Source organism: Myotis daubentonii, chromosome 17 (genome assembly GCF_963259705.1).
Source record: "Myotis daubentonii chromosome 17, mMyoDau2.1, whole genome shotgun sequence".
NCBI classification, from domain to species: Eukaryota; Metazoa; Chordata; class Mammalia; order Chiroptera; family Vespertilionidae; genus Myotis; species Myotis daubentonii.
In genome coordinates, this window is record NC_081856.1 from 29,412,222 (window position 1) to 29,436,378 (window position 24,157).

General features: G+C 41.0%; 1 protein-coding gene across 9 annotated transcripts in view; it reads left to right on the top strand.

Moving 5' to 3' along the window:
- Positions 1-24,157, top strand: part of TAF2 (TATA-box binding protein associated factor 2) — a 77,662-nt gene that overhangs the window by 23,940 nt on the left and 29,565 nt on the right. For all 9 annotated transcript variants that reach the window (XM_059671829.1, XM_059671830.1, XM_059671832.1 and 6 more), the window contains 9 exons: positions 898-1,082; positions 6,548-6,661; positions 7,826-7,925; positions 9,950-10,035; positions 15,733-15,868; positions 16,945-17,099; positions 19,670-19,784; positions 20,130-20,239; positions 21,900-21,965. In XM_059671829.1, coding sequence (XP_059527812.1) covers positions 898-1,082; positions 6,548-6,661; positions 7,826-7,925; positions 9,950-10,035; positions 15,733-15,868; positions 16,945-17,099; positions 19,670-19,784; positions 20,130-20,239; positions 21,900-21,965 — 1,067 coding nt within the window. The remainder of the gene's footprint in view (positions 1-897; positions 1,083-6,547; positions 6,662-7,825; positions 7,926-9,949; positions 10,036-15,732; positions 15,869-16,944; positions 17,100-19,669; positions 19,785-20,129; positions 20,240-21,899; positions 21,966-24,157) is intronic.

Here is a 24,157-nt window from a genome sequence, read left to right on the forward strand (position 1 = left end):
AGTACAATAAATATTTTATACATATAGTAAAAGTAATCTCTAATTTCACACAAGCATTTTCTTTCAGTACCATGAATTTGTAAAAAAGAAAAAAGGACCTGTATGAACATCTATATATATATATAAAAGCCTAAGTGACTGTTACAACTGAACGACCAAAACAACTGGTCGACCAGTCGCTGTGACATGCACTGACCACCAGGGGGCAGACGCTCAGCACAGGAGCTGCCCCCTGGTGGTCAGTGCGCTCCCATAGCCAACCTCCCACAGCCCCTCCCCCTGGCTGGCCAGCCCCCATCGGCCCCTGGTGCTAAACCATTCGTAGAGACGTACTTCTGGGTCAGGGTTTCATACATAGCAGAGCAGCTCCCTCGCTGCAATCTATTGAAAGTCAGCCCTCGACACAAGGGTTTGTCTTGCTCCTGTCCTCTGTCCTCTTTCTTCCCCGGGGGCTGCCTGCTTGCCACGGTGGCACAGTTGCAAGGGAAGAAGGCGAGGGGGAGGCAGGGAACCACACGGTGGCAGGGCACCGATGGTGACATCAGTGTCTAGCATCTGTTCCTTCCACGCCTGGCAACCATTGCCTCCTCTCCCAACCCGTTGGGGTCTTCAGGCAGGCTGGGACAGGGAAGCAGGGGTGGGTGACGACGGACGCGGCCCCTTTCCCAGGGGGGCCAAGGGCCAGCTCCCTCCTTGGGGCCAGCAGCCAACCTCCCGCAGTCCCTTTCCCCCAGCTGGCCAACCTCCCACAGTCGTCGTCCCCCCCCCCGCCCCCCCCCCCCCGCACTCTGTGCACGAATTTGTGCACCAGGCCTCTAGTTTATCTATAATTGAGATATTTAGGAAATTTAAAATATAAAATTAACTTATTTAGGATATTCTTTCTTTTATTTTCAGGTCACTCATTTTTGTTTACCCCAACTTCTTCCATTGCTTAAACATACCACATCATATCTTCATGAAGTTTTTGAATTTTATGAAGAAATTCTTACATGTCGATACCCATACTCCTGCTTTAAGACTGTATTCATCGATGAGGCTTATGTTGAAGTGGCTGCTTATGCTTCTATGAGCATTTTTAGGTTGGTATTTCTTTAAATTTGAAATAGTTATTTATTATATGATCAATTTTAAGATGTGTTCTGTATTTTTTCTTTAATTTAGACATGATTGGCTTTGTAGAAAATCTAGTGTTTTTAAAATTAAAGAACATAGCCGAGACCGGTTTGGCTCAGTGGATAGAGCGCCGGCCTGCGGACTGAAGGGTCCTGGGTTCGATTCCGGTCAAGGGCATGTACCTGGGTTGCGGGCACATCCCCAGTAGGAGATGTGCAGGAGGCAGCTGATCGATGTTTCTCTCTCCTCGATGTTTCTGACTCTCTATCCCTCTCCCTTCCTCTCTGTAAAAAAATCAATAAAATATATTAAAAAAAAAATTAAAGAACATAAAAAAGCATAAAGAAAACTTTTAGAATAACCCAAAAGACTCATACTGTTTTCATCCAGAATTAACTGATAATAATGTTTTACATATATTTTTTTAGTTTCTACAATTGTTAAAAATAATTATTTATTTATTTTTAAATATATTTTTCTTGATTTCAGAGAGGAAGGGAGAGGGAGAGAGAGAGAGAAACATCAATGATGAGAGAGAATCATTGATTGGCTGCCTCCTGCACTCCCCCTATGGGGATCAAGCTTGCAAACCCAGGCATATACCCTTGACCGGAATCAAACCCGAGACCCTTCAGTCCTCAGGTTGACGCTATATCCACTGAGCCAAGCTGGCTAGGGCAAAAATATATATTTATTGATTTCAAAGAGGAAAGGAAAGGAATAGAGAGATAGAAACCTCAATGATGAGAGAGTATCATTGATCAGTTGCCTCCTACACGCCCCACACTGGGGATCAAGCCCGCAACCCGGGCATGTGCCCTGATCAGGGATCGAACCCTGACCTCCTGGTTCATAGGTCAATGCTCAACCACTGAGCTGGGAGCTGGGCAGTTTCTACAATTTTTATTGCATGTATGAGAAAAGAATGTATGAAATTTCAATTATAAAAATTCCTTTTATATGAAAAATCACTATTAAAAATGTAGAAAGTATAAGCCATGAATAGCATAAAACCAAATGATATTCGAAAACTAGCTTGAAAATTTCTATTAGATATCAGAGGAAAAGGCTAAAGAGATGAGGGAAAACATGAGACAGAGAATATAAGTGATACAACATTTGTTTAACAGGAAGAAGATGAGCACAGAAAGAGAAGGAGCAAAGAGATTCATTCATTCATTACTCACTCTACATATATTTACTGAGCCCATTATGAGTCAACCACTAATGAGCATTTTATGTACTCATTTAAAGTTTCTAGTTAAGCCAGAGAAAGACAAAGGCTGTATAATTTCACTTAGATGTGGAATCTATACCAAAATAAAACTTATGGAAAAAGACATCAGACTTGTGGTTATCAGTGGTGGGGTGGAAACTGGGGGCATTGGATAAAGGTGGTTAAAAGGTATAAACTTTCTGTTATAAGATAAGTAAGTATTGAGGATGTAATGTGTACTTGAAAGTTGTGAAGGTAGTAAATATTAAAAGTTCTTATCACAAGGAAAATAACATTTTTCTCTCTCTCTTTTTTTTTTCTTGTAACCCTATCTACCAGGTAATAAATTTTAACTAAAGTTATTGTGATAATCATTTTGGAATTATGTAAATCAAGTCATTATGCTATACACTTTAAACTTATACAGTGCTGTATGTCAGTTCTATCTCAATAAAACCGAACGAAATTTTTTTTTAAAGATTCTAGTTAAAGATTTTGTTTAATTATTTTCGGTAATCTACTACTTTTAAAATCAAAGAAATAATAGAAGAACATTTCTCTGACATGAAGGAAACTGCAAGCCATCAGATTTAAGGGATAAAATGAATATAAAGGGACTGTACATCTTTATGAAATCTCAAGTTTCAAGGATAAAGGAAAAACATTTCAGTATTTAAATAGGAAGGAAACAAGTTACACACAAAGAAAAAAGTGGACTTTTCCCAAACTTTATTTATGTAACTAAATTCTACAATGAAGCAATGCCTATTGAATTTTTAGGAGCAATACTTACAAAGAATTCTGTACATAGTTACCATACTATTCATATACTAGAGGCCCGGTGCACGAAATTCGTGCATTGGGGGTGGGGGGTGGTCCCTCAGCCCGGCCTGCACCCTCTCTAATCTGGGACCCCTCTCGCAATCCCAGACCGCTGGTTCCTAACCACTCACCTGCCTGCCTGCCTGATCGCCCCTAACCACTCTGCCTGCCTGACCTGATGCCCCTAACTGCTCCTCTGTTGGCCTGATCGCCCCTAACTGCTCCCTTACCTGCCTGGTTGCTCTTAACCACCTCTGCCTGCCGGCCTGGTCACCCTTAACCACTTATGCCTGCTGGCCTGGTTGCCCCTAACCGCCCTCCCCTGCCGGTCTGGTTGCCCCTAACTTCCCTCCCCTGCCAGCCTGGTCACCCCTAACTGCCCTCCCCTGTCAGCCTGGTCACCCCTAACCACCTCTGCCTCGGCCCCTGCCACTGTGGCTCTGTCCGGATGGAGGTCTGGAAGATGTCCGGTCTAATTAGCATATAACCCTTTTATTAGTATAGATGGGTTAAGAGAAAGACCTTCTCGACATGTAAGAACTCACATAATCAGCCTGACAAACAATGCCCCCAAAGGTCCATCAGTCAATTGAGATGAGTCTAAAGGAAGAAACCAAAAATGGAAGCGGGTACAAAAGGAACAACCATTAACTATTAAAGAATAGTTAATGCCTATTTACTACCATTGGTAAATAATTAAGCCAGTAAAGAATAGTTAATGTCAAAAAAAAAAAAGAACAGTTAACGTTTAAATCATTTTTTGGAACATGATTATGAAACAAAATGCAAATGCCTTTAAGAGAAAAAAGTAATTCTTTAAGAGAAAAAAGTAAATCATTAAATATATAATTATTTGACAAAAATTTAAGATGAAGGAAAGGCAAAGAAGGAAATAAAAGTGTCCTAAATTTCTCATTTAACTTCAATGCACTTATAGATGTTTAATTCTTGAAAATGGCAGATTTTTTTTCTGGCTTTAAATATTTTGTTTTATTCTATAGGCACATAATCTTGAAATTATTACAGAAGAGGGAATATTTTACTTATTTTTTGAAAGTCTTTTCTGCTTATGCAGTTAAAAATCATTTAAGTTATTTTGTGAATAACTAGTGAGAGATTTTTCTTAGCACTATTCAAAATTCATTTATATTTTCAGAAATTATTTTGTAAGAAAAAAGGAAAAGAGAACTTTATTTTCTTTCCTTTTGTATTCTCTTTACCTCTCTCCCTTCTCTGTTTCATTCTTTGAAAAGTTTTAAATTTAGAAGTTTTGTGTGTCAAGGTCAATCATTTTACCCTATCTGGACCTAAATTTTCTCATCTCTATAAAGGGGTTTGCCCTAGCTCAGTGGTCGGCAAATTGCGGCCCCTTGAGTGTGGCTCTTCCACAAAATACCACGTGTGGGTGCGCACATACAGTGCGATTGAAACTTCGTGGTCACACTCAAGGAGCCAAAGAACTGCATATGGCTCACGAGCCGTAGTTTGCCGACCACTGCCCTAGCTGGTTTGGCTCAGTGGATAGAGTGTTGGCCTGCAGACTAAAGGGTCCTGGTTTCGATTCTGGTCAAGGGCACATGCCTGGGTTGCAGGCTCAGTCTCCAGTAGGGGGCATGCAGGAAGCAGCCAATCAGTGATTCTCTCTCATCATTGATGTTTCTACCTCTCTCTCCCTCTGAAATCAATAAAAATATTAAAAATAAAATAAAAAACAAAAAGGGGATAATAATACTGCCCTTGCATTTTCCAGAGGGTTGTTAGAAGGTTCCTATGGGTCAGTGTATATGAAAGTAAATAATAGAGCACAAAAAATTAACAGTTATTACTTGGAAAACAAGAGGCCTTCATAGGAGGATTAGTTTTTTTTTATTAACATATGCTTCCCTTCCCTTTACCCCTGCAAAAGGTATATATGCTTTTCATGGAACTCAGTGGGAAACATTATAGTCTTTGCTTTAAGCAAAACATATCAAGATTATGGATTTCAGCTATATTTCGAAAAGATGCGAAAGCTCTTTGGGAAAATATTCTGATTTTTCTCTTTTTTGCCTAACTTCAATTCTATTATTTTAAAGTAGAGGCTCGGTACACAAAAATTTGTGCGCTCGCGGGGGGGTGGGGGGGTGGTCCTTCAGCCCAGCCTGTGCCCTCTTGCAGTCTGGGACCCCTCGGGGGATGACAACCTGCCTGGGAGCCCTCGGGGGATGTCCACTTGCCAGCGGGGAGCAGGCCTAAGCTGCAGTCGGACATCCTTAGCGCTGCTGAGGAGGCGGGAGAGGATCCCACCACCGCCGCTGTACTGGCAGCTGTCAGCCTGGCTTGTGGCTGAACAGAGCTCCCCTGTGGGAGCACACTGACCACCAGGGGGCAGCTCCTGCATTGAGCGTCTTCCCCCTGGTGGTCAGTATGTGTCATAGTGACCAGTCATTCCCAGTCGTTCTGCTGTTAGGGTCCATTTGCATATTACCCTTTTACTATATAGTATAGAGACCTGGTGCATGGGTGGGGGCCGGCTGGTTTGCCCTGAAGAGTGTCCCGGATCAGGGTGGGGGTCCTGCTGGGGTGCCTGGCCAGCCTGGGTAAGGGGCTGAGAGCCATTTTCAGGCTGGCCACACCCCCTTCAGGGAGGGGGGTCTTGCTGGGGTGCCTGGCCAGCCTGGGTGAGGGGCTGATGGCTGTGTGCAGGCTGGCCACGGCCTCCATCCACCCAAGCTCCCAGTGGAGGCTGGCTGGAAGCAGGTATCTGGGATTTATTTATCTTCTACTAGAGGCCCGATGCATGAAATTTGTGCAAGAGTAGGCCTTCGCAGCCATGGCTGCCTCAATACCTCCCTCGGTGAGGCGACTGCCTCGATCCTCCCTTGCAGCTGTGGGCGGTTGCTTGAATCACTCCATCTCAGCCATAGGCAGCTGCCTGGATCCCTCCATTGCTGCCACAGGGGCGGGGTGAGGGAGGCTGCCTAGATCCCTCCCTCACAGCCGCGGCAGCTGCCTCAATCCAGCAGCTGCAGCCCCGGCTTCATCCCAGAAGGACGTCCGGAAGGATGTCCTGTTTAATTAGCATATTATGCTTTTATTATTATAGATAATTGAAACTTTGTTTCCTTGAGCGGAGGCCACAGCTGGCCAGGGCAGGCAGGAAGCTTGGTTTCCTTCATCACCGAGGCAACCAAGCCTCCTGCTTGCTCCAGCTCCATGGCTGCCAGCCGCCATCTTGATTGGGTTAATTTGCATATAGTTGCTCTGATTGGCTGGTGGGCGTGGCTTGGGCATAGTGGAGGTGCAGTCAATTTGCATGTTTCTCTTTTATTAGATTAGATGTGGGATTCTCTTATTTTGACTCAATAATTGTTTTTTTCCTGGTTATAAATAGCTGTCTTTTTAAAATTCCAGCACAAATCTGTTACACAGTGCCATGATTATTGATGAGACACCTTTGACTAGAAGGTGTTTAGCACAGTCCTTGGCCCAGCAGTTTTTTGGATGTTTCATATCCAGAATGTCTTGGTGAGTAATATCAAAGTTTACAATACTGAGCAGAAGAATCAAGAAATTTTGTTTTTATTTTCTTTTCTTGCAATGTAAACTCACCTTTGTGCTAACTGCAGTAGTTAAAAGACAGTATTCTCTCTCTCTCTCTCTCTCTCTCTCTCTCTCTCTCTCTCTCTATATATATATATATATTTAAAGAAAAAGAATGAATGTAAATTTCATCCTAAATTTTTGGTCATGAATTCAATATAATTAGTTTTGCAATTTGCGATAAGAATAAGGCAAGAATTTTGATAGCAACAATTTCTTAAACTGAATGAATAGATAAAGGGAATTGAATGTACAGCAAACTATAGTTAGAATTCTAATGTCAGTACTCAGTGCAATTGGTAATGTTCAAGATAATTTTTAAGGCAAAATAACGGTCTTCTACAATAGTGATAGTGATGCAGGAATTTTCCTGCTGGTGCCTAGCTCTGTGCTAATTTATTTGAATGATGTAAGAGACACCAGTTTTTATTTTCTTTTTGATTAATTTAAGATGCATTTGAAGAAACACAGGAAACTCCCTTAAGATTGTAATTCATAAGTGACCATTCTGTGCTATAAATATTATTTTTCCCCCCTTGTTGGAGAAGAGAGGGCAGAGGGTAAAGCCTCTTGACTTTCTGAAATTACATAGTTTCACTAAAGAATAGAGCCTGCAACATGGTAAACCAAATGTTTGAATGAACAAATGAATGAATGAATAAATGAATGAATGATATCAATTGGCTTTCCTCTTGAGAAACTAAAAAATTAAGTAATTAAACTTCAGGTCTTGGAATCCCATCGATAATTATGCATGGGTTGCTAATAACTGAATGCGGCTGTTATTTTAGAGGCTGACTGTGTGGACAGAGTTGGGCGAGAGGGAAGCAGCACTGCCAGAGAACACACATAGGCACATTGTACTTGAACTAAGACTGCAGCAGTCCTGCAGTTAAAGGTGAAGCCAGATGTGAAAAGACACAAGGAATGGTCAAGTAGAACTCAGCTGGAAGTGGAAAAAACCAAATAATTTATTAATAACTTTCATTTTCTTTAAGAAGGCAGAGAAGTATACACTATACCTGTAATCTTCAGTTTTATCTGAAGAATTTCTATGATTAAAAGTTCATATTTTTACTTTTTGCTTAGGTCTGATGAATGGGTACTGAAGGGAATTTCAGGCTATATTTATGGACTTTGGATGAAAAAAACTTTTGGAGTTAATGAATACCGCCATTGGATTAAAGAGGTAAAAATACCTAGATCCATTGTCCACTTAGAAGTCAGTAAGACATGTTTTCATGATTTCAAAGTTGCATGTCCTTTATTTTTTATTTTATTTTATTTTTATTGATTTTAGAGAAAAAGAAAGGGAGTTGGAAACTGATAAAGAAATATGAATGAGAGAAACATCCTGTACATCCCCTGCTGGGCATGTGCTCTGACCAGGAATCGGCGACCTCCTGGTGCATGGGTCAGTGCTCAACTATTGAGCCACACTGGCCAGTCACATTTCCATTTTTAGAAAAATAATTGTAAAATACTTATTGTCATTCAAAAGTCTCTAATTTTTTTCCAGTAAACTGAGAATGACTATAATGGGAAAGACTAATGGTCTATTTTATCCCATTTCCATTATCAGTGTTGGCCTCTAAAAACTTTTTTTCCTAAGGAAGAGAATATTTAAGCTCCTTAAACATCAAGTTAGTTATCAGATATATTTCAAATTCTCATAGTAGTCATTTTTAATGTATCTCTCTGCTTCCTAAATTTGTTTAGACTTAGAGTCCAGGTTCTGGAGTCAGATTGCTTTGCAGTTGGCCTCATACATTTACAAGCTTTGTTACTTTGGTTAATCTTTCCAAGCCTCATCTGTATAAGGAGAGTAGTATTAGTATCTACCCCATGGGTGGGGAATATGAGACATCATACATGTAACATGCATGGTGCCTTGTACATAGTAAGTGCTTATTATATGCTGGCTAGCCCTTCAGTACATTTATGCTCCTGTCATTGTTAGTCTTTTTCCTGTAATTTAAAGATTTGGCCCAAAAGACAAAAATCAACTGTACTAGTATTTTGCCTAGCCCAGGGGTCCTCAAACTACGGCCCGTGGGCCACATGCAAATACAATATTGTATTTGTTCCCGTTTTGTTTTTTTTCCTTCAAAATAAGATATGTGCAGTGTGCATAGGAATTTGTTCATAGTTTTTTTTAAACTATAGTCCGGCCCTCCAACGGTCTGAGGGATAGTGAACTGGCCCCCTGTTTAAAAAGTTTGAGGACCCCTAGCCCATTCATGTAAATACACATTTAAATCATATCATGCTTAGCTTATTTCTTCTAAGGTGGAAGAAGATTAGCCTTTAATATCCTTATTAAATAGAGCCCTTCATTTCCCCCCTTTTCTCATTTTATCTATCTTCATCACCCCAACTAGAACTTAAGTAAGCCAAAAGGTAATTGTAAAAGATTTCAGACATTTAGAACTATAGAAGAATTCCTGCATCTAGAACTGAAGAGTCCTTTCTTCATTTCAGAAACTAATGAAGGGGAACTGACATGCAGCACTTACCGTGTTTTGGGCACTGTTATAAGCATTTTATAAATGTTAACCATCTTAATCTTCCTAACTACTCTGTTATTATCCCCATTTTATAGATGAGGAAACTGAGGCACAGAGAGGTTAAGTTATTTGGCCAAAGTTACACAGCTAGTAAGTAGTAGAGCCAGGATTTAGACCTGGCTTTTAACCACTTCATTATGATTTTTACCACTTCTCTATTCTGCTTGTATATTATTTAACTAGTTATGAATTGCTAGCACAGTTACGTTGTCCTTTTTTCACTTAAGCTTTTATTTTTTTACTTTGATGTATGTCATATTAGAGAAGACAACGCATTTTAAAATGTTGATTCCTGACATTTTATCCCCATTTGTTTTTACTTTCCTAAATTCTCCATCAAAGCCAAATACAGAGAAGGAAGACGTAAACTTGGAAAACCAGCTAGAAAGGTTGGGAAGAGCCATTAGGAAAGTTACCAGGATACTGGCCAGCTCTAAAGTCACAAAGTAGACAAGGCTTTTAGGTGCTGTCTTTTAGCCAGCGGTATAATTTGCTTTTTTTATAAGAACATAAATTACTTTTCAAATTATTTAGTTTATTTAGGAAATTTACATTCTAATTCTAGAAAATGAGAAATCACAGTTCAATTTTAAATTTATATGTAAAAAAATTTTCACTGGCTCCAATTTTCATATTTTTTTTTTAGGAGCTGGACAAAATCGTGGCGTATGAGCTGAAAACTGGTGGAGTTTTACTACATCCCATATTTGGTGGAGGAAAAGAGAAGGATAAGTATGTTTATTGTTCAGATATGATATTATAAAACTTCTTTTATGGGATCACTCTTTGATGATCATTTGTATGGGTGTTTAGGCCCACACAGACCAAAGGGTAATATTAACAGGTAATAATATTGAGGCCACAAACCCTGGTAACCACATTACTCTTTTCATTACTATTTTTATTGCATATGATGGCTACAAATGGATTTAAACATTTAAAACAGACTTAAAAATGTAATGCTTTTCTTTTTTTCCATGTTAATTTACTATTGCTACTATAGCATACTGTTTTGTTTTGTTTTTAATATATTTTATTGATTTTTTACAGAGAGGAAGGGAGGGGAATAGAAAGTCAGAAACATTGATGAGAGAGAAACATCAATTCAGCTGCCTCCTGCACACTCCCCACTGAGGACGTGCTCGCAACCAAGGTACATGCCCTTGACCGGAATCGAACCTGGGACCCCTCAGTCCACAGGCCGACGCTCTATCCACGGAGCCAAACCAGTTAGGGCTATAGCACACTGTTTTCATAGAAGTTTTTTTTTTTTTTTTTTTTAAATGGAAATCAAATTCTTTATTATACATTGCCAGCATTAACACAACACTCTGTTCCTCATGACTGCGACCACCACCATCCATCCCACCCCCCCTCCCCACAATACAAACATAAATTCACTTTTGTACTTGCAGTTTCTTCATCCATCCTTGTGTGTGGAGTCTTTTTTTTTTTTTTAAATTAAATCTTTATTGTTCAGATTATTACATTTGTTCCTCTTTTTCCCCCCCCCCATAACTCCCCTCCTCCCAGTTCCCGACCCACCCTCCGCCCTCACTCCCCACCCACTGTCCTCATCCCATAGGTGCACGATTTTTGTCCAGTCTCTTCCCACATCTCCCACACCCCTTTCCCCCCCAAGAATAGTCAGTCCATTCCCTTTCTATGTCCCTGATTCTATTATAATCAACAGTTCATTCTGTTCATCAGATTATTTATTCACTTGATTCTTAGATTCACTTGTTGATAGATGCATATTTGTTGTTCATAATGTGTATCTTTACCTTTTTCTTCCTCTTCCTCTTCTTAAAGGATACCTTTCAGCATTTCATATAATCCTGCTTTGGTGGTGATGAACTCCTTTAGCTTTTCCTTATCTGTGAAGCTCTTTATCTGACCTTCAATTCTGAATGATAGCTTTGCTGGATAAAGTAATCTTGGTTGTAGGTTCTTGGTATTCATCACTTTGAATATTTCTTGCCACTCCCTTCTGGCCTGCAAAGTTTCTGTTGAGAAATCAGCTGACAGTCGTATGGGTATTCCCTTGTAGGTAACTGAGTTTCTTTCTCTTGCTGTTTTTAAGATTCTCTCTTTATCTTTTGCTCTTGGCATTTTAATGATGATGTGTCTTGGTGTGGTCCTCTTTGGATTCCTTTTGTTTGGGGTTCTCCGCGCTTCTTGGACCTGTAAGTCCATTTCTTTCACCAGGTGGGGGAAGTTTTCTGTCATTATTTCTTCAAATAGGTTTTCAATATCTTGCTCTCTCTCATCTTCTGGCACCCCTATAATTCTGATGTTGGTACGCTTGAAGCTGTCCCAGAGGCTCCTTACACTATCCTCGCATTTTTGGATTCTTTTTTCATTTTGCTTTTCCGGTTGGATGTTTTTTGCTTCCTCGCATTTCAAATCATTGACTTGATTCTTGCGCTCCTCTGGTCTGCTGTCGGGCGTCTGTATAATATTCGTTATTTCAGTCCGTGTGTGCTTAATTTCTAGTTGGTTCCCCAATATAAGATCGAGGGTCTTATTAGTTTTCGTGTAGATCTCATTAAGTTTATCGGCAGCTTCTAAACAGTTCTTGAGAGACCTTAAAAGTGTGGTTCTGAACTCTATTTCTTCCATTGACAATTTTGTCCTGTTTCTTTGTCTCCGCATTTTGTTATGCTTCCTTGGTGCACCCCCTAGTGGTCTTTGTTCGCAGTCTTATAGTTAAATCTTGATTGTTGAAGCTAATTCCAGGGAGGGTTTGACCTCCAGGCCAAGTGGCTATGAGAATCAGCTGTGTCAGCAGTGAGAGAACTTCTGTCCTCTAGGGAGGTGCTAATCTAGCCTTTGCCTGAGGCTATCTGGCAAATGCCTCTGTGCAGGGCTTGGGCGGGGCGGGTCGCACAGGATCAACAGGGTGGGCCGGAGAGAGCAGTTATGGCGGCTCTCAGTCCTGTCCCCAGGGGCTCTGCCTCTCTGAGTCCCAGCACCCGCTGCAAAGCTGGGAGAGAAAGCTGCACTCGCTCTGACCGAAGCCAGACAGTCCCGCTTCTCCTGTTTGAGTCTGGGTCCCTAAAGATTCGCCCGGATCTGGTGCTCAGAGTCTGCGACTCCATCCCGATTGTAAACAACAACCGCGCCCTCCGCCGCCAGCCCGCTCCGCGCACTCCGCACCTCAGAATTTGACTTCAGCACTGCGCCTCCTCTGAGTGTCCGTGTGCGTTTCTCTTTCCTCCTAGTTGTAGGACTTCCACTCAGCCAGCGTTCCTGTGGTTCTGGGTGATGTCCCTTCCGTTTTTTGGTTTCACTTTTGAAGTAGTTGTTCAAAGCAGCAAACTCCGGCGTTAACCTATGCCGCCATCTTGGTTCTCCCATCCTTGTGTGTCAGAAGTTTTAAAATAATGGAAACACTAATAATTATTTGAATTGAATTGGATGGGAATTTTTAAATTTTTTCACTAACCATAAAGTGAAATTTTACATTTTCTTTAATTATGAAGGTAGGCAATAGACAATGCTGTGACTTTGCCTACAAGATATTTTCCTGTCACATTATAATTGTTAGCCGCTAATTTGAGATATTCTTTGCACTTATAACTCAAAATTACTAGAGTAGACCACTGCTAGATCTTATTATTTAATGCATTGATAAGCTCACTCACATATTGGTATATCATAATTTTTTTATATTTTGAGCATTTCACTATAATTGGTTTTCTTTATAATTCTGTAAATTTTATTTTGTCCATTTTGAACTCGTTTCTTATATGGGGCCCATAGAATTAACCAAACTGCCCAAGTGCCTGAAAACACAACAAAAGTTAAGAAACTTGAAATTGTATAACCAGGAACCCTTTTTTGTTATGGTCACTGAGACAAGATTAAGTCAGTGGAAAAGCATAGAAATTTTGAAGACAAACTTGGATTTTTTTTTTATCATTGTTGGTGATCTAAGAAAATTTTGCATATTGTTGCAGAGAAAGTGTGTGTGTGTGTGTGTGTGTGTTTTAATGTGTAAAGTGACAGTGATGATTCATAATCTATCTTAACCAGGTTGGTTGTGAAATTATTTGAGATAAATCTTCATACATAGTGTACATTCACTCATTAATTCTTTCACTTTCTTCTCTTGGCTGCCTGCCATATGGCTGTTTCCCAGTATATAATTAGAGCATTCCCATTGTGTGAAAATACCTTGGTTTTGCCCATTTATTTAGTTCTTGTTGTATGTTTAATTTTAAAAATGTGCATATAAAAGCAGCACATGAATACATTCTCTTTTAAGAAATGTAAAACAGGACAGTGTAAAAGTATGTGGAGTAAAACATAAAGATCCTTTTTAGCCACCCCCCCCGCCCCGTTTTTTTATCACCCCTCACTCCTACAAAACCTCTCCGTGGAGATATAACCACGATTATAAATTTGCTATATTGTCTTTCAAATATATTTGAAGCCTTTAATTTTTTTGCCTTTATTTATGTACTAGGGACCCTGTGCACGAAATTCGTGCACTGTGTGTGTGTGTGTGGGGGGGGGAGTGTCCCTCAGCCCAGCCTGCCCCCTCTCACATACTGGGAGCCCTCAGGCGTTGACCCCCATCACCCTCCAATCGCAGGATCAGCCCCTTGCCCAGGCCTGATGCCTCGGCCAGAGGCATAGACCCCCATCACCCTCCGATCGCCTGATCGGCCCCTTGCCCAGGCCTGATGCCTCCGCCAGAGGTGTCAGGCTTGGACAGGGGACCTCCATCTCCCCCCGATCACTGGCTCTGGCCCCCGCCCAGGCCTGAGGCCTCTGGCCCAGGAATCATGCCTGGGCAGGGGACCCCCATCTCCCTCTGATCGCTTGCTCCACCCCCCGCCGAAGCCTGACGCCTCTGACCCAGGCTTCAGGCCTGGGCAAGGGGACCATCATATCCCCCCAATCCCTAGCTCCGCCCCCCACCCAGGCCTGATGCCTCGGCCAGAGGAGTTGACCCTCATCACCCTCCGATCACCAATCACCGGATCGGCCCCTTGACCAGGCCTGAGGCCTCCGGCAGAGGTGTCAGGCCTAGGCAGGGGACCCCCAGCTCCCCGCGGTTGCAAGCTCCGCCCCTGCCCAGGCCTGACGCCTCTGGCTGAGGCGTCCGGCCCGGGCAGCGGGGACCCGCAGCTGCAGCGGCCCCACAATCGTGGGCTTCGCTTTAGGCCCAGGCAAGGGACCCCTAGCTCCTGGGACTGCCAGCTTCGACCGTGTCCAGCTCCCATCGCTGGCTCCACCCCTACTTCCTGCTATCACTGGCCAGGGCGGCAAAGGCGCCTGATTCTCCGATCATGGCTGGGGGGCAGGGCAAAGGTGGCCCCAGGGCCGCCTTTGCCCTGCCCCCCAGCTCTTAGCTCCCCCCTGGGTTTCCGATCACTGTCAGTGGCAGGGGGCTTCTTCCTGCTTTCCCTTTTGCCTCCCTGCATTGTGCCTACATATGCAAATTAACCGCCATCTTGTTGGCAGTTAACTGCCAATCTTAGTTGGCAGTTAATTTGCATATAGCCCTGATTAGCCAGTGAAAAGGGTAGCGTCGTACGGCAATTACCATTTTTCTCTTTTATTAGTGTAGATATATGACATTTACAAAATAGTATTCAATAATTCTACTAGACTGTACCTTTCTTTGCATTTACTCCTGATCTCTTAAATTTTTACTTAGTCAATCTGGTCTTACTGTCCTCTGGATTTTATGTTTTTCTTTTGGAAGATTTTTCCCACCCGGCTGGCGTGGCTCAGTGGTTGAGCATCAACCTATGAACCAGGAGGTCATGGTTCGATTCCTGGTCAGGGCATTTACTGGTTTGTAGGCTTGATCCCATGAGGGGTGTGCAGGAGGCAGCTGATCAATAATTTTCTGTCATTGATGTTTCTATCTCTCACTTCTCTCTGAAATCAGTAAATATATATATATATATATATATATATATATATATATATATATATATATATATAAGATTTTTTCCACCCCTAAATTATGAAAATAAATGTTTTCCTTTTTTTTATTTTTGTACTTTTATAATTGTTTTTGTTTTAGATATGCAGTTCATCTTGAATTTTTAAAAATATTTTTTATTGATTTCAGAGAGGAAGGGAGAAGGAAAGAGAGACAGAAACATCAATGATGAGAGAGAATCATTGATCGGCTGCCTCCTGCATGGGATTGAGCCCATAACCCGGGCATGTGCCCTGACCAGGAATCAAACACTTAGCTCATGGATCATAGGTGGACACTCAACCATGAGCCACACAGGCCAGGCTTAAAATTTTTTTGTGAGTGTATGTATCCTAGTCTTTGTTGCTCTCATACTAAGGTATTCCCAAGGATTTTTATGTTTGTTATCTTGATGTGGCCATGAAATGTGCTGTTTACTAAATATTTAAAATTGTTATGTTAAGTAAATCTGTTTATTTGTTTAGTCCGGCATCCCATCTATACTTTTCAATAAAGCATCCACATACGCTGTCTTGGGAGTACTACACTATGTTCCAGTGTAAAGCTCACCTTGTAATGAGATTGATTGAAAATAGGATCAGTATGGAATTTATGCTACAAGTAAGTATCAAAGTTAAGAATTGACCAATTATAAAGAAAGATCTGTATGTGTATAATATGAATACTATTCTGTAAATAGGGTCAGGGTATCTGGGTTTATGAGGTGGAGTTCTATTAGTTGTTAGCTGTTAGCCCACTTAGACCTATGCTTTTTGTTTATTTCCTCAGATATAGAATGGGTATCAATACTTCAAACTTAGTGCAGGATTTTGTTAAGATAAAATTAGAATGTGAGGATGAAAGTAAAACCAATTTATACATATGGTTTTGTATAAGCCCCACGGCCTGAGGTCTCCTGGCCTGGTGCTGGGGTGGGGGTGCGGCCTGAGGTCCACCGTCAAGCCCCGCCGGGCAAGGAGCACAGCCTGAGGTCCCTCACCCTGGCCAGGTGCCATAAAGCCTCAGGTGCCTGCTGTCCGGTCGTGATATTACGGTGTCCAGGCTAATTTGCATATTCCTCTATTACATAGATAGATAGTAGTTGAGGAAGTAGAAACCAGATGTATTATAATGAGGAAAAAAATGTATTTTTTCCTCATTAATAACATTCTTAGAGGTAAGTAAAAAATAACTTTTTAGTAATCTTTTTAAAAAAACTTTTAAAGTTTGCCCTAAAATTAAGTTTCTTTAATGCTTCTGTTCTTCAGCTTGCCTTTAGAGTAAAGAACACAGATATTAAATGAAAGGTGGTCCATCAAGAGCCATTTAGCTTTTTGGAGTACTATAAAACCTATTGAGTGTTCTCAACTTCTTAAGTAATGTTTAGTTTCTATGTAAAGCTCATAGTATAACAAGTTATAGATATTATATATTATTATGAATCTTAAAAACAATATTCAGTGTTGGCCAAGACATTAAAATTCAATTTTATTTAAAAGAAAAATGGTTTTTATTCTGGCTGTTTAATTCTTTGCATAACTTCTATTGATAGTCTTTAACTAGAACAATGTATAGAGTAAGATGTGAAATTGCTGTCTTCTATAATTGACTGTAATAAAGTTCTGTTGCAAAGTAGTTTCGTAGATAATTGAAAGCAATGTATATTATGTTACTAAATGATACTTTTATCCTTACAGGTTTTCAATAAACTGCTAAGTTTGGCTAGTACTGCTTCATCTCAGAAGTTCCAGTCCCATATGTGGAGTCAAATGTTGGTTTCCACGTTTGGGTTTTTGAAATCCATCTCAAATGTCTCTGGCAAAGACATTCAGCCTTTAATAAAGCAGTGGGTGTATCCTTTTAAATAGCAGTTCAACAAGTGGTGGTGGGGGCAGGGGGAGAAGATTGTATATGTGAGGGGAGGGAGGAAGAGGAGAGATTTGGGGGATGAAAGGAGAGATAAAAACTGTATTTCTAAAGAATAGTAAAAATAACCAGGAACTATAAATCATACCTCTCTCTCTCTCTCTCTCATGCACACATCTGTACTATTTGTAAAATTTGGTATATTTTGAAGTAGTTTTTAGTGTGAGTACAGCAACAGGCTTGATGGGAGGGGAGGTAAATAATTCAGACAGGGAGAAACCAAGATGGCGGCATAGGTTAACGCCGGAGTTTGCTGCTTTGAACAACTACTTCAAAAGTGAAACTAAAACACGGAACGGACATCACCCAGAAACACAGGAACGCTGGCTGAGTGGAAGTCCTACAACTAGGAGGAAAGAGAAACGCACACGGACACTCAGAGGAGGCGCAGTGCTGAAGTCAAATTCTGAGGTGCGGAGTGCGCGGAGCGGGCTGGCGGCGGAGGGCGCGGTTGTTGTTTTCAATCGGGAGGGAGTCGCAGACTCTGAGCACCAGATACAGGCGAGTCTTTAGGGACCCAGGCTCAAACGGGAGAAGTGGACTGTCTGGCTTCGGTCAGAGCGAGTGCAGCTTTCTCTCTGAGCTTTGCAGCGGGTGCTGGGACTCAGAGAGGCAGAGCCCCTGGGGACAGGACTGAGAGCCGCCATAACTGCTCTCTCCGGCCCACCCTGTTGATCCTGTGCGACCCTCCCCGCCCAAGCCCTGCACAGAGGCATTTGCCAGATAGCCTCAGGCAAAGGCTAGATTAGCACCTCCCTAGAGGACAGAAGTTCTCTCACTGCTGACACAGCTGATTCTCATAGCCACTTGGCCTGGAGGTCAAACCCTCCCTGGAATTAGCTACAACAATCAAGATTTATCTATAAGACTGCGAACAAAGACCACTAGGGGGTGCACCAAGGAAGCATAACAAAATGCGGAGACAAAGAAACAGGACAAAATTGTCAATGGAAGAAATAGAGTTCAGAACCACACTTTTAAGGTCTCTCAAGAACTGTTTAGAAGCTGCCGATAAACTTAATGAGATCTACACGAAAACTAATAAGACCCTCGATCTTATATTGGGGAACCAACTAGAAATTAAGCACACACGGACTGAAATAACGAATATTATACAGACGCCCGACAGCAGACCAGAGGAGTGCAAGAATCAAGTCAATGATTTGAAATGCGAGGAAGCAAAAAACATCCAACCGGAAAAGCAAAATGAAAAAAGAATCCAAAAATGCGAGGATAGTGTAAGGAGCCTCTGGGACAGCTTCAAGCGTACCAACATCAGAATTATAGGGGTGCCAGAAGATGAGAGAGAGCAAGATATTGAAAACCTATTTGAAGAAATAATGACAGAAAACTTCCCCCACCTGGTGAAAGAAATGGACTTACAGGTCCAAGAAGCGCGGAGAACCCCAAACAAAAGGAATCCAAAGAGGACCACACCAAGACACATCATCATTAAAATGCCAAGAGCAAAAGATAAAGAGAGAATCTTAAAAACAGCAAGAGAAAGAAACTCAGTTACCTACAAGGGAATACCCATACGACTGTCAGCTGATTTCTCAACAGAAACTTTGCAGGCCAGAAGGGAGTGGCAAGAAATATTCAAAGTGATGAATACCAAGAACCTACAACCAAGATTACTTTATCCAGCAAAGCTATCATTCAGAATTGAAGGTCAGATAAAGAGCTTCACAGATAAGGAAAAGCTAAAGGAGTTCATCACCACCAAAGCAGGATTATATGAAATGCTGAAAGGTATCCTTTAAGAAGAGGAAGAGGAAGAAAAAGGTAAAGATACACATTATGAACAACAAATATGCATCTATCAACAAGTGAATCTAAGAATCAAGTGAATAAATAATCTGATGAACAGAATGAACTGTTGATTATAATAGAATCAGGGACATAGAAAGGGAATGGACTGACTATTCTTGGGGGGGAAAGGGGTGTGGGAGATGTGGGAAGAGACTGGACAAAAATCGTGCACCTATGGATGAGGACAGTGGGTGGGGAGTGAGGGCGGAGGGTGGGGCAGGAACTGGGAGGAGGGGAGTTATGGGGGAAAAAAAAAGGAACAAATGTAATAATCTGAACAATAAAGATTTAATCAAAAAAAAAAAAATAATTCAGACAGGCCTGTACAGTTACTTGTAAGATGCAATGTTCTGGTGACTTATGGATATGGTTAGAAGTTGGCACAACTTGAGTAGTATCTTGGAACTTTTTAGTTTTTACATTTTCTCATTGATTATATTAGCAACCCAGTAGAGTGGTTTTACTTCTTTCAAAACACAAATTTCTTAATGTTTCAGAAATTCTGTTTAAATCTGGGGAAACATTTTCCACAAGAATTCTGAATACTTTACCACCTGCTTTACAACGAATCATGCTCTCAAGCTTTGAACTGGTGGTAATGCATTTGAAAATTATTACCACAGTGAATAATTTGTTTAGTACATATTCATTTTAGTATGCAAAAATTCCTTTACGATTCTTCAGAGACCAGAGTGGTGTGGTAAAATTTTATGGAAGTTTTGCATTTAATAGAAAACGAAATGTCTTGGAATTGGAAATAAAACAAGATTATACATCACCTGGAACTCAGAAATATGTGGTAAGTTTTTTTTCTAAAATTACCTTTGTATTACTTCCTCCCCAGTTACAATATCGGAAGGGCTTTTGAGTGGGGATCTGATTCGAAGTTTCATAATGTGATTTTGTTTACAAAGAATGAAATTGATCAAAAACCAAGTGTTGCTGAATGGAAGACAGATTAAAATAATGGAGATTTCAGGGGATACAGATTCTCCCCTCTGGCACTAATTGCTTTTCTTGGTCTTCAGATACACATATTGGATAGTATTATTTTATATTTTGATACATATACCTACACATGTAATAGTACATATTGGTATTTTTCTAGCACTATCTATGAACATTATGTTTCTTTAATTTAAAGGGACCACTTAAAGTGACAGTGCAGGAGTTAGATGGATCCTTCAATCATACATTGCAAATTGAAGAAAACAGCCTTAAACATGATATACCCTGCCATTCCAAAAGCAGAAGGTAGGCATTGAATCATACTTATAAGTTGAAGTTTATAATTAAATTGTAAGTTTCACAGATTAAAATGCCAAAATAAAAATCCTAATGTGTACATATTTTTTAGGTAGAGAACATGTTATCTAGTATCTCCCCCCCCCCCCGCCCCGCCATTTTACTTCAAGTTAGTATTACCAAACATTCTTTATTTGCTTTTTCTTTTTGACAACATTTTTTTTACCTTAGAATTAAATAATTAATTTTCCAATTTAGGTTTGAGAATCCTTATTTTTGTAGGGACAGGAGGAGGTGGAATAGAAGTTTGAGTTTTTGGAGCAAGGAAAAATTCAAGATAAATTGCTTAGTTTTATTCGTATTAGTTTCAATGGATTAATATCTAGAGAAAATATTGGGGAAATGATCATTGGGTAAAAGGGAAGGAGCTGAATACATATGTCATGAAAGCCCCTACATCGTCTACACCATGTGGCTTTCTCCCCTGTCCCTGCATCACCATGCCCTTACAGAACAATCTTACTGTCTCAAAGGCACAATACCAGTTTACTTAGAGATGTCCAACAGTTCATGTTTTATTTAATGTATTTTTCTTTATTTTTTTTAAACTCGGCCAGTAGCATGTACTCTGAACAGTGAAAGATGAGCATACTTTTGTGCTTTGCTGTAGTAATGTGTAATAATATCAAAATTCCAGGAACAGAAGTCTATACTCATGTCTACATTTAGGTCATCTCAGACGTGAGCGTGTCAGTTGATTTTGACAGCTTTCAGGGAACTTGATTCAGGAATTTCCCCCAATCATTTCCTTGAATCTGTAATTATTCTTTCTCTGAAAATTCTTTCTTAGTTCAAATGGAAATTTCCCCCTTTTTAAAAAAATGTGTGGTTTGTTTTTTTTTTATTTCAGAGAGGGAGGGAGGGAGGGAGGGAGGGAGAGAGAGAGAGAGAGAGAGAGAGAGAGAGAGAGAGAGAGAGAGAGAGAGAAATATCAATGATGAGAGAAAAACATTGATCTGCTGCCTCTTGCATGCCAGAGGATCGAGCCCACAACCCAGGCATGTACCCTGACTGGGAATTGAATTATGACCTCCTGGTCCACAGGTCAATGCTCAATCATTGAGCCATACCGGCCAAGCCCTCTTTCTTTTTATGCTCTCTACCTTTGACATCAATCAGTTGCCTCCCATACACATCTCCACTGGAGATTGAACCCACAACCTGGGCATGTGCCCTAAAGGGGAATCAACTGACCTTGCGGTGCATGGGATGGCACTCAACCAACTAAACCACACCAGCCAGTGCTGCATTTTCTTTTCTTTCTTTTTTTAAAAAAAATTTTAAGCAAAGGATTTCTTTATTGATAGCTTTCTTATCTTTTCTACGTAAAACTGTAGCTACCAGTTCTTGGGAATATGTTTAAAGTTGACATTTAATTATATTTCTTCTTTTCATTAAACTTTGATCACAGTGACATCTCAATTTCATTTACTTCATTCCTTCAGCTTCAAAATCAGTTTTGTTGGGATTAAATTCCATTACATTTACTATTCCTTCTTCCTTAGGCTATCTTTCAATGTTCCATGAAATCCTTGATTTTTGGCTGCTCTTTATCTCTTCTCAGAACTGGAAATGTCACAATTTCAAACTTAATTTTTCTTAAATGTAGGAATAAGAAGAAGAAAATTCCACTGATGAATGGAGAGGAAGTTGATATGGATCTTTCTGCAATGGAGTAAGTTAGTTACTTAAGTTTAAGGATATGTTTTCTGCATCCTCATTTGTCTTGTTATATATATTTTAAAGTATATAAATGTCCTGAAACTAGTGCTTTGAAAACTTTTGAAAGGCAATGGAACCTTATGCTAAAACAAATCTTAGGTAAAATCATATACAGTGGGATACTTCTCAGCCATAAAAAAAGATGAAATATTGCCATTTGTGTCAATATGGAAGGATCTTGAGAGTATCATGCTAAGTGAAATAAATCAGGTGAAAAAGGACAAGAGTCATATGATTTCACTCATGAGATATAAAACAAAAAGTAACAAGTGAACAAACAAAACAAACTCATAGACACAATCAATATGGTCATTACTAGAGGGGACAAGGATGAAGAGGGTAAAGGGGGTCAAGAAGGAGATTAGACTAGGTAGTGAAACTTATGTTATTAACCAACTAGAGGCCCGGTGCATAAAAATTTGTGCACTTGGGGGTCGGGGGATCCCTCAGGCTGGCCTGTGCCCTCTCGCAGTCTGGGACCCCTCGGGGGATGACCACCTGCTGGTTTAGGCCTGCTCCCTGGGGGAGTGGGCCTAGGATGACAATCAGACATCCCTCTGGCAGCCCGGCAACCCTCGGGGGATGTCCACTTGGCAGCAGGGAGCAGGCCTACGCTGCAGTCGGACATCCTTAGCGCTGCTGAGGAGGCGGGAGAGGCTCCCACCACCACCGCTATACTGGCAGCCATCAGCCTGGCTTGTGGCTGAGCAGAGCTCCCCCATGTGGGAGTGCACTGACCACCAGAAGGCAGCTCCTGCATTGAGCGTCTTCCCCCTGGTGGTCAGTGTGTGTCATAGTGACCAGTTATTCCCAGTCTTTCTGCTGTTAGGGTCAGTTTGCATATTACCCTTTTACTATATAGGATAGAGGCCTGGTGCACGGGTGGGGGCCGGCTGGTTTGCCCTGAAGGGTGTCCCGAATCAGGGTTGGGGTCCCCGCTGGTGTGCCTGGCCAGCCTGGGTGAGGGGCTGATGGTTGTTTGCAGCTGGTCACACCCCCTTTAGGGTGGGGGTCCCCACTGGGGTGCCTGGCCAGTTTGGGTGAGGGGCTGAGGGCCGTTTTCAGGCTGGCCAGCGACTGAAGCTCCCAGCCTCTCCTTTTTTCTTTTTCTTTTTTATTCTGGGATTTATTTACTTTCTATAATTGAAACATTGTTGCCGTCACTGGTGCTCCCAGCTCTGAGGCCGAGGCTGGCTGAAAGCAGGTATCTGGGGTTTGTTTAGCTTCTATAATTGAAACATTGTTGCTTTCGGGCTCAGAGACGGGCCGCGGCAGGCGGGGAATCTTGGCTTCCTCCATCACTGGAGCAAGCAAGCCTCATGTTCACTTCAGCTGCGTGGCTTCCGGCCGCCATCTTTGTTGGCAGTTAATTTGCATATCGCCCTGATTAGCCAATGGGAAGCATAGCCAAGGTACGGTTAATTACCCCTTTTGTCTTTTATTAGATAGGATGTTATCCCAATAAATTTAATTTTAAAAATAAAATTAAAAAAATAATGAAAGAGGGGAAAGTAAATCTAGCCTGGGGAAATACAGGGTGGTGGTGAGGTGGGCACATTCTTGGTTTCCTCAGCTTCCTTGCTCTCTTGCTGGCCTTGAGACCAGTGCTTCTCAAGCTATAACATGCATGTCAACACTTCTGGGGATCTTCTGGAAATGCAGTTTCTGACTGAGCGCTGTGTTAGTGGGTTCTGAGTGTTTACATTCTTAATGAGTTCTCAGGTGGTATTGATTCTATGTCTTTGGACAAGGCTTCAGGGTACTTTAAGGATCTCTGTGCTTGCAAAACACAATTTAAATATCATTATTTTAAAATTTTAAACTTTTTATCCATCCATATTGTGCCTGCATATTTTTTTATAAAACATCAGTTATTTACTAACTTGGTTGCCAAATATCACTGCTGTTTATATACTGTTTTTATATTTTTTCCATATCACATGCCTTGGCTATAGTAAGCAATCAGTGGTATTGGATGAATTTCCAAACTATGACTTTATAACTTACTGTTTGAAAAAGGTCATTATGAGTCTAGCATTTTAAAAAAATAAAATACTAAAAGTTAGTTAAACAAATAACTTAGTAAAATAATTCATTTCTTAGTCACAGATTGATTTCTAGTAAGGGGTGGCCCTTAAAGCCATA